General features: G+C 49.0%; 1 protein-coding gene across 1 annotated transcript; it reads left to right on the top strand.

The window, feature by feature from the left end:
- Window positions 1-4,445: 4,445 nt before the first annotated feature.
- Window positions 4,446-9,554, top strand: LOC129857713 (complement C3-like). The gene is given in 2 exon segments (XM_055926220.1): window positions 4,446-9,051; window positions 9,054-9,554. Coding segments are annotated over 2 exon segments (4,731 nt in total). The 5' UTR covers window positions 4,446-4,463; the 3' UTR covers window positions 9,197-9,554.
- Window positions 9,555-11,103: the final 1,549 nt, after the last annotated feature.

Raw genomic sequence — 11,103 nt, 5'->3', positions numbered from 1 at the left:
GGCAGTTGACCACGGTGGTGGTTCCGGTTCCGGACGCTGTCCCCGCACCACCATAGTCACTCCCCTCTTCTTTCTACCCCTTCCACTGACCACCCAAACATTACCTTCCCCTAAATAAACAGCTAGCACCGGAACAAGGGGCAGCACCGGGACAAGGGGTAACACCGGGACAAGGGGCAGCACCAGAACAAGGGGCAGCACCAGGATAAGGACCATCACTGGAATAAGGGGCAGCACCGGGACAAGGGGCAGCACCGGGACAAGGGGCAGCACCGGGACAAGGGGCAGCACCGGGACAAGGGGCAGCACCGGGACAAGGGGCAGCACCGGGACAAGGGGCAGCACCGGGACAAGGGGCAGCACCGGGACAAGGGGCAGCACCGGGACAAGGGGCAACACCGGGACAAGGGGCAGATCCCGGCTGAAGGACTCTGGCAGGTCCTGTTTGGACGGCTCTGGCAGGTCCTGGCTGGACGGCTCTGGCAGGTCCATGCAGGCTGACGGCTCTCGACACTCATGGCAGACTGACGGCTCTCGACACTCATGGCAGACTGACGGCTCTCTACGCTCATGGCAGGCTGACGGCTCTCGATGCTCATGGCAGGCTGACGGCTCTCGACGCTCATGGCTCTCTGACGGCTCTGGCTGCTCATGGCTCTCTGACGGCTCTGGCTGCTCATGGCTCTCTGACGGCTCTGGCTGCTCATGGCTCTCTGACAGCTCTGGCTGCTCATGGCTCTCTGACGGCTCTGGCTGCTCATGGCTCTCTGACGGCTCTGGCTGCTCATGGCTCTCTGGCGGCTCTGGCAGATCCTGTCTGGTTGGCGGCTCTGGCAGATCCTGTCTGGTTGGCGGCTCTGGCAGATCCTGTCTGGTTGGCGGCTCTGGCAGATCCTGTCTGGCGGGCGGCTCTAGCGGCTCCTGTCTGGCTGACGGCTCTAGCGGCTCCTGTCTGGCGGATGGCTCTGTAGGCTCATGGCAGACGGGCGGCTTTGCAGGCTCATGGCAGACGGATGGCTCAGATGGCGCTGGGGAGACGGATGGCTCAGATGGCGCTGGGGAGACGGATGGCTCAGATGGCGCTGGGGAGACGGATGGCTCAGATGGCGCTGGGGAGACGGATGGCTCTGGCCGGATACGGCGCACTGTAGACCTGGTGCGTGGCGCCGGAAATACCGGACCGTGCAGGCGTACTGGCTCTCTTGAGCATTGAGCCTGCCCAACCTTACCTGGTTGAATGCTCCCGGTCGCCCGCCCAGTACGGGGAGGTGGAATAACCCGCACCGGGCTGTGTAGGCGAACCGGGGAAACCATGCGTAAGGCAGGTGCCATGTATGCCGGCCCGAGGAGACGCACTGGAGACCAGACGCGTTGAGCCGGCCTCATGACACCTGGCTCAATGCCCAATCTAGCCCTACCAGTGCGGGGAGGTGGAATAACCCGCACCGGCCTATGCACACGTACAGGAGACACCGTGCGCTCTACTGCGTAACACGGTGTCTGCCCGTACTCCCGCTCTCCACGGTTAGCCTGGGAAGTGGGCGCAGGTCTCCTACCTGCCCTTGGCCCACTACCCTTTAGCCCCCCCCCAAGAAATTTTAGGGAGTTACTCACGGGCTTTTTCGGCTTCCGTGCCAGACGCGTTCCCTCATAATTCCGGTTCCTCTCTCCGGTAGCCTCCGCTCTCCTCAGTGCCTCCAGCTGTTCCCATGGAAGGCGATCTCTACCTGCTAGGATCTCCTCCCATGTGTAGACACCTTTTCCATTCAATACATCGTCCCATGTCCATTGCTCCTTCTTCTGTCCCTTACTCCGTTTAGCATTCCCATACCGCTTGGTCTCTGTATTTTGGTGGGTGATTCTGTTAAGGCTGACGCTTTCCTCATCCTCAGACGAGGTGAGGAGAGAAGGATCTTCAGACCAAAATGCGGAGTCAGGGAAATAAGCCATCTTTTTATTTATAACAACGATGAACTGATGAAGATGGCAATACGAAAAAACAAACACTTTCAAAACTTACAAAATAACAAAACGTAACGAACGGAACCTGAACATAAACTCACATCACAAACGTAAACTCACGAACAGGAACGTTACATCAAAACACACGAACAGCCAAACAGCTCCGAAAGTGAATAACATCGACAACGACGAAGACATCACAGGAGACAATCACCCACCAACAAACAGTGAGAATGCCCTACCTAAATATGACTCTTGATTAGAGGAAAATGCAAACCACCTGCCTCTAATCAAGAGCCATACCAGGCAAACCGAAACCAACATAGAAACAGATAACATAGACTGCCCACCCAAAACACATGCCCTGACCAAAAACACATAAAAACTAACATAAATAGGTCAGGACTGTTACAATGACAGATCTATGACTCATATTTCTATGTGGATTTGTTCACATAATAAGTTACATTATGCATTCCCCCTCAAAAAATGTGTACATTAATGAACCCCAGCGTCAATCTAAGTAGCATAATAAAGAAATCAAAATCAAAATCTGTCAGTTTAAACTAGAGATGTCTGCATCGAATACGTTTCAATCCACCACATCCGCGTGTGGCGGCCTTACCCATCTGTGGTTAAAAGTGGCCGAGCTACAGTGGTGCATGTCAGACCCTGAGACATCCCAAATATCGGTCTTCTCACAAAAATGTCTGCAGCGTCCAAACAGTTTGGCCTACAAAACTAAGATGATCACTCTATGGAAAGATGAGACTCTCATGAACACAATGGTTTTGCAGTTCCAGTTTAAAAAATGAAGTTTTGTGCCTGCCCAATAAAAGGGGTTAAATAGGTATCTCCTAGAATTTTAAGAAATGGGCTATAGTAGTAAAGGCCAAATTCAATCTAAAGGGGTCCTAAAATTTAAGAGCTATATAAGAAAGCTCAGGAAATAAAATGGTTTTATTTCTTTACACATATTTAATCCCATTTTATGGGTAGGCACCTTTGTACTTCCATAATTTTTTTTAACTGGTACCGGTCACCTTCAGATGAGTCCCGAGGTACTTGTCGCAGAGCAAAACAGAGGTCACCGTCTTGTTCGTGAAAGTCTCATCTTTCCATAGAGACAGACTCTTCAAAACCTAATTCCTTATGATTCATTTTTTTACTGTCTTTTTTGCCATTTATGAATATGTTATTCAATTAGTTTCTGTGGGCTATAAAGCCCCCCCAACGGCTTAGACTTTTAGAGGTTAACGAGAGATCACCTCAAGATAGAACTGTGGCTAACATAGGCTCAACATAGGCCCTTCATGTTTTTGGTTCTTGATCTGAAACGGGCCTTCTAAAGGCTGTAACTTTGGCAAACATTGAATCCAACTAATATAGACTGACATTTATGGGTATGCTTTGTGAAACAATGGGTTTCAGGCTACTAACAGCCCATCTATTTGCAAAAATGTTTTCACCTTGTTATTATGGGGTATTGTGTTAAGATGGGTGAGAATTTTTCATTTATTTAATCCATTTTGAATTCAGTTTGTAACACAACAAAATGTGGAATAAGTCAAGGGGTATGAATACTTTCTGAAGGCACAGTAGTTAATTATAGTAGCCTTGGTGAGTAACCTCCACTCATCAGACTTTGCCATGTAATCCACCCGCCCACCCCATCCCTGTCCCCATCACTATCCAACGGTCCCTGTCCAGGATTGTTTAATTATTACATTGAACAAAACCCTGCTAGTGCCAGGGGTGAAAAGGTGACGTTGACACAGTGTGTGTGCTTACGGTTCTTCTCGTCACTGACAGGAATAGGTATCTCAGTTTGGCCCGTTATCAAACACAGGCTGACCCAAAGATGGGGTCTACCTAGGGTTGCAAGTTTTCCAGGTGGATGTTTTTCGATAGGTCTTGTACTATATATCTGTAGGCCTCACAAAATTATGCAACCACTTGTGTGTGTGTGCGTGTGTGTGCGTGTGCGTGTGCGTGTGCGTGTGCGTGTGTGTGTGTGTGTGTGTGCTGATTCATTATGAGAGACACCGAGCTCTCCTTGGGATTTAGGGTGTTTCTGTTGTTTTGACAGTGACTGTATCATGCATGACCAGGTGACTTGTCTTGAAACCAGATCTGAACTAATGGAGTTAGTTAGCTTCGGTTTTGATAATAGCACATCCATGTCCATTTACTGATAAATAATATAACTTTTTTTTGCCATTTTGTATTATTAAGTTGTTTGTTTCAGTGGTTAAATATAAATCACAGAAGTTCCACAGGTCCAGTACATTTCCAACCTGTATATCTCTCTGGTAGATTTTGGACTTTCCAACTACTCTTATCAAGCCCGCTGGTTACCCAACTCTACTGCTGGGAAGTAACGCACCCCACAGTGGATTCACCCCTGAAACTCCTCCCACAGAAGGAGCTAACCCTAGACAGGATAAAAGCCAGGGCTGGAAAGGGAAGGCACTATTACAGACCCAGAATCAGTGGTGGAGATGTGGGTCGGCAAGTTGCTGTGTCTGGCCGCTCTGGCTGTAGCCCTCTCCTTACCTACCTTATCTGATGGAGCTGCACTACTAGTGTTGTCAGCTCCTAACCTGCTGCGTGTGGGCAGTAATGAGAACATCTTTGTGGAGTCTCAGGACCATGCAGGAGGTCCCCTGAATGTTAAGATCATGGTGAAGAACCACCCTACGCAGAGCAAAGAGCTAGTCTCTAAATTAGTGGTTCTGGATCAAGCGAACAACTTCCAGGCTATGACACAACTGGTCATCCCAGAGGGGGACCACTTTGTGGATGACCCCAAGCAGAAGCAGTATGTGGTCCTCCAGGCCCAGTTCCCTGACCGCCTCCTGGAGAAGGTTGTCCTGGTCTCCTTCCAGTCTGGATACATCTTTATCCAGACTGACAAGACCATTTACACTCCGGCCAGCACCGTCTACTACAGAGTGTTCTCTATGACTCCTGGCCTGGAGCCTCTGACCAGGGAGATATTTGAGGACAAGGAGGTCACCAAGAACAAAGATATCGCAGTCATTGTGGAGATCATGACTCCTGAAAACATCACCATCTTCAGGCAGATCGTCAACCCAGACAAGGGAGTCAAATCTGGACAGTACATCCTCCCTGACGTTGCCAGTTTCGGGACATGGCATATAGTCACGAGGTTCCGGAGCACTCCTCAAAAGACCTTCTCATCTGACTTTGAGGTCAAGGAGTATGTTCTGCCCAGCTTCGAGGTTAGTCTGACCCCAGCTAAAGCCTTCTTCTACGTTGACGACGAAGACCTGACTGTTGACATCACTGCCAGGTATCTATACGGTAAGGAAGTGACAGGGACAGGCTATGTGGTGTTTGGTGTCATCACAAAAGATAACGAGAAAAATATCTTCCCTGCCTCTCTGCAGAGAGTAGAGATCAAAGAAGGTAAAGGAGTGGCTTGTCTGAAAAAGGAACACATCACACAGACTTTCCACAACATCCATGATCTGGTCAAACAGTCCATCTTCGTATCAGTCAGCGTGTTAACAGAGGGTGGGGGTGAAATGGTAGAGGCAGAGAAGAGAGGGATCCAGATTGTCACTTCGCCATACACCATCCTCTTCAAGAGAATGCCCAAATACTTCAAACCTGGCATGCCCTTCGACGTCTCTGTTTACATTACGAATCCCGACAACTCTCCAGCAAGTGGAGTGGAGATTGAGGTGACTCCAGATAATGCTAAAGGGGTGACCGGGACCAACGGTTTTGCTAAAATATCACTTAACACCGTGGCATCAGCCAGAGAGCTGGCAATCACTGTGAAGACCAAGGACCCAGCGATCCTCCACAACAGACAGGCGGAGGCCACCATGAAGGCTCACCCCTACAGAACTTCCACCGGGAACTTTCTCCATGTTGATGTTTGTTCTAATGAGTTGAAGATTGGAGACCCCATTAAGATCAATCTGAACCTGGGACCCACCCCCATACAAGTCCATGACCTTACATACATGTTCCTGAGTAGAGGTCAGCTGGTGAAAGTGGGCCGATTCAAAAGACAGGGCAACACACTGGTGACACTGTCAGTGCCTGTCTCCAAGGAGATGCTTCCGTCGTTCCGCATTGTAGCGTACTACCATGTGGGAGCAGCTGACCTGGTGGCAGACTCTGTCTGGGTTGACATCAAGGTCTCCTGCATGGGCTCGCTGAAAGTGACATCGACCAGGCCCAAGGCATCCTATGAGCCTCGTAAGGAGTTCAGTCTGACCATCACTGGAGACCCGGGAGCTAAAGTAGGACTGGTGGCTGTAGACAAGGGAGTCTACGTTCTCAACAGCAAACACCGTCTCACACAGGCCAAGATCTGGGACACCATAGAGAAGCATGATACAGGCTGTACAGCTGGAGGGGGAGCAGACAATATGGGGGTGTTCTACGATGCTGGTCTGGTATTTGAGACCAACACTGCTAAAGGGACTGGGATCAGAACAGACCCCAGCTGTCCTGTTAGTTCTAGGCGGAGACGAGCAGTGACCATCAGTGACGGCATCACTAGTATGGCCAGTAAGTACAATGGTCTGGCCAAGGTGTGTTGTGTGGACGGGATGAAGGACAACACCATGGGATATACCTGTGACAGACGGGCCCAGTACATCGCAGATGGGGACGTCTGCGTCCAAGCCTTCCTTGTCTGCTGCACTGAGATGGCCTCCAAGAAGATAGAATCCAAACAGGATGCACTGCTGCTCTCATGCAGTGAGGAGGATGATGATGATGCGTACATGCAGTCTGAAGACATTGTGTCTCGTCGTCAGATCCCTGAGAGCTGGATGTGGCAGGACGCCAATCTTCCTGAATGCCCTGCCCAAGACAAGCACTGCGAGTCCACATCTGTAATAAGGAACATCATCCTAAAGGATTCCATCACCAGCTGGCAAATAACAGCCATCAGCCTGTCTAAAACTCATGGCATCTGTGTGGCAGATCCGTTTGAGATGATAGTTCTAAAGGAGTTCTTCATCGACCTCAAGCTGCCCTACACAGCCGTCCGCAACGAACAGCTGGAGGTCAAAGCAATCCTCCACAACTACAGCGAAGACCCCATCACTGTGTGTGTGGAGCTGATGGAGAATGACGAGGTGTGCAGCTCGGCAAGCAAGAAGGGTAAGTACAGGCAAGAAGTGAACATGGACGCCATGTCCACCCGGGTTGTCTCCTATGTCATCATCCCTATGAAGCTGGGAATGTACTCCATTGAGGTCAAGGCATCTGTGAAAAACTCTGACAGCAATGACGAGGTGAAGAGGGATCTGCGCGTTGTGGCTGAGGGAGTGCTGGTCAAGAAGGAAACCAACGTACTCCTGAACCCGGCTAAACATGGTGGTGAGCAGACGTCACACATACCCAGGGGAGTCCCCCGAAACCAGGTGCCAAACTCTGATGCTTACACACTGATCAGTGTGACAGGTGGAGAGCAGACCAGTGTGCTGGTGGAGCAGGCCATCAGTGGAGACTCTCTGGGCAGTCTGATAGTTCAGCCAGTTGGGTGTGGGGAACAGAACATGATCTACATGACCCTGCCTGTCATTGCTACACACTACCTAGACACCACCAAAAAGTGGGAGGATATTGGCCTGGACAGACGGAACACAGCCATCAAGTACATCAAAATTGGTTACCAACGTGAGCTGGCCTACCGTAAAGAAGATGGCTCCTACGCTGCCTGGGTCCACAGACAGAGCAGCACCTGGCTGACAGCATACGTGGTGAAGGTGTTTGCCATGTCCAGTACATTGATCAGTGTTCAGGATAACGTGCTTTGTACTGCTGTCAAGTGGCTGATCCTGAACACACAACAGCCAGATGGAATCTTCAATGAGTTTGCTCCTGTCATTCACGCAGAGATGACGGGTAACGTGATGGAATTGGACAATTACGCCTCCATGACAGCTTTTGTTCTCATCGCCGTGCAGGAAGCAAGCTCACTGTGTGAGCAGTCTGTCAACAGCCTACCAGGCAGTATGGCTAAAGCAGTAGCGTACCTCGAGCAGCGTCTGCCCCACCTGACGAACCCCTATGTTGTAGCTATGATCTCCTATGCCCTGGCCAATGCAGGGAAACTCAACAAGGAGACCCTATTGAAGTTCGCCTCTCCACAGCTGGACCACTGGCCAGTCCCTGGTGGTTACCAGTACACGCTGGAGGCCACGTCGTATGCCCTGCTTGCCCTGGTCAAGGTGAAGGCCTTCGAAGAGGCCGGCCCCATAGTCAGGTGGCTCAACAAGCAGAAGACGGTGGGAGGGGGATATGGATCCACACAGTCCACCATCATGGTGTTCCAGGCTGTGGCTGAATATTGGAGCCACGTGAAGGACCTGAAAGACTTTGACTTGAGCATCAACCTAGAGGTACCCGGCAGGGCATCAGTCACCAGGTGGTACATCAACAACAAGAACCAGTTCCACACTCGTACAGAAAAGGTCAAGTCCATAGACAAGGACTTGACTGTAAAAGCCTCAGGAAGTGGTGAGGCGACCTTGTCGGTGGTGAGACTGTACTATGCCTTGCCAGAGGAAAAGGACAGTGACTGTGAAAGCTTTGACCTCTCTGTCAACCTCACTAAAATGGACAAAACAAGCCACGAGGACGCCAAAGAGTCATTTATGCTCACTATTGAGGTGTTGTATCGTAACTCAGAGAGAGATGCGACCATGTCTATTCTGGACATCGGCTTGCTGACCGGCTTCATTGTAGACACAGATGATCTGAAAAGGTTGTCCACGGGGAGGGAGCGCTACATAGGGAAGTTTGAGATGTACAAAGTTCTATCTGAAAGAGGATCACTCATCCTATATCTGGACAAGGTATCTCATAAGTTAGAAGACAGAATTTCCTTTAAGATCCACAGAGTACAGGAAGTGGGAGTTCTACAGCCAGCTGCCGTCTCTGTATATGAATACTACAACCAGAAGCACTGTGAGAAGTTCTACCACCCGCAGAGGGAGGGTGGTACTCTGAGCAGACTGTCTCTTGGAGACGTGTGCACGTGTGCGGAAGAGAGCTGCAGTATGCAGAAGAAAGATGAGCCAGATGTCAACCGCAACACTACCGTGGTGTCCTAGGAGAACAGACATGGATAGAGTACTGGCCCTCACAACAAGAATGCACATCCAGAAACTACAGAGAAGTCTGTCTGGGCATTGATGAGTTCATCAACCAGATCACAACCTTCGGCTGCCCTGTTTAGTTTCTCTTCTTGCTTTGTTAAATTTAAATTTTTGTAATATTGCAATCCAGGTTGCATGCCCTGTCATAACTCATTGTAACCTAGAGAGTGTATGGAGATGAGTTTGCCCACTTGGAATATATTCTGTTAGAAATTGACCAGTAAATGATGTACACCGTGTATAACAACATCAAAAAAATCTTTAAAGTTAACATATGATGATGACGACTGCAAATGGCACACTTATACATTTAAGTGTGCCATTTGCAGTTGTCATTGTCATTGATTACAATGACATAGTCACATTTCTATGGCGTTATTTTAGCACTAAAATGACCCTGCCTGCTGTAATAAGCATGAAATAAAGCATTAAAAAACATATTGTCTCTTTCCTTTGTGTGCATATCACCAGTCATTATGGGGATTTAATTGTTTATTTTAAACACCAAAAAGAGACATTTAAGTTTAAGGTTGAGTGGGATGGTAACTGTTTCTGTTCACTATTTGAGCACCAAAATGTCCAAATATCTCATTCTGGTCCATATGGCAAGTCAGTCAGAGTACTATATATCTTTAGGCACTTCATCATTGTTTTTACCAAATGCGATCAGGATTAACAAACATTTTCTCCTGCCCCATATGGCACGAAGCAAATAAGATGTACTGTATACAAATCAGTCATGGGGTACCGTAATTTCCGGACTATAAGCCGCTACTTTTTCCCACGCTTTGAACCTCGCGGCTTATACAATGACGCGGCTAATTTATGGATTTTTCCCGCTTTCACAAATTCATGGCGCCAAAAAACTGAGCACCGTCACATAATGTGACGTAAATTGAGCGCGCTCAAACTTCCCATCATTCTGAGTACGGTAGTCATTTTGTCACCCTCATCATGGCAAAGACACGGAGAACTGCATATGATGCAGCTTTCAAGTTGAAGGCGATCGATCTGGCTGTTGGAAAGGGAAATAGAGCTGCTGCACGGGAGCTTGGCCTTAATGAGTCTATGATAAGACGTTGGAAACAGCAGCATGAGCAACTGACTCAGTGCTGAAAGACAACAAAAGCTTTCAGAGGGAAGAAAAGCAGATGGCCCGAACTAGAAAATGAGCTTGAAGACTGGGTCAACACACAGAGAGCAGACGGCCCGAGGTGTTTCAACTGTGCAGATCCGACTGAAAGCCAAAACAATCGCCAAATGAAGTTTGAGGATTTTAGAGGTGGACCATCGTGGTGTCTAAGATTTATGAGACGTAAAGGCCTGTCCATCAGGGTACGGACGAGTCTGTGTCAGCAGCTCCCTCCCGACTACGAGGAAAAAGTTTCAAACTTCCGTAAATTCACTGATGCAAAGATAGCGGAGCATTCTATCGGCCCGCACGACATCATAAATATGGACGAGGTTCCTCTGACGTTTGACCTGCCTCTCACTCGGACTGTCAACAGGAAAGGCGAATCATCCATCACGCTGAAAACAACTGGGCATGAAAAAACGCACTTCACCTGTGTTCTGAGCTGCACGGCATCGGGAGAAAAGCTTCCACCGATGTTGATTTTCAAACGCATGACGATGCCAAAAGAAAAATTCCCGAGAGGAATTGTTGTGAAAGTCAACAAGAAAGGATGGATGACGGAAGGCCTAATGCATGAATGGCATACGGAGTGTTATGGCAAGCGACCGGGAGGATTCTTTCACAAGAACAAGGTATTGCTCGTGTTGGACAGCATGAGGGCCCACACAACAGATTCTGTGAAAGAAGCCATCAAGAGGACAAACTCAATTCCAGCTGTGATTCCTGGGGGCACAACAAAGTATTTGCAGCCACTCGACATCAGTGTGAATCGTGCATTTAAGGTGGCACTCCGTGTTCAGTGGGAGGCTTGGATGACAAGTGGGGAGAAATCCTTCACTAAAACATGCGAAG

The sequence above is a fragment of the Salvelinus fontinalis genome, chromosome 6 (genome assembly GCF_029448725.1).
Source record: "Salvelinus fontinalis isolate EN_2023a chromosome 6, ASM2944872v1, whole genome shotgun sequence".
In the NCBI taxonomy this organism is placed as follows: domain Eukaryota; kingdom Metazoa; phylum Chordata; class Actinopteri; order Salmoniformes; family Salmonidae; genus Salvelinus; species Salvelinus fontinalis.
The sequence above is the reverse complement of the archived record's forward strand: the minus strand, read 5'-3'. Positions and strand labels throughout refer to the sequence as shown.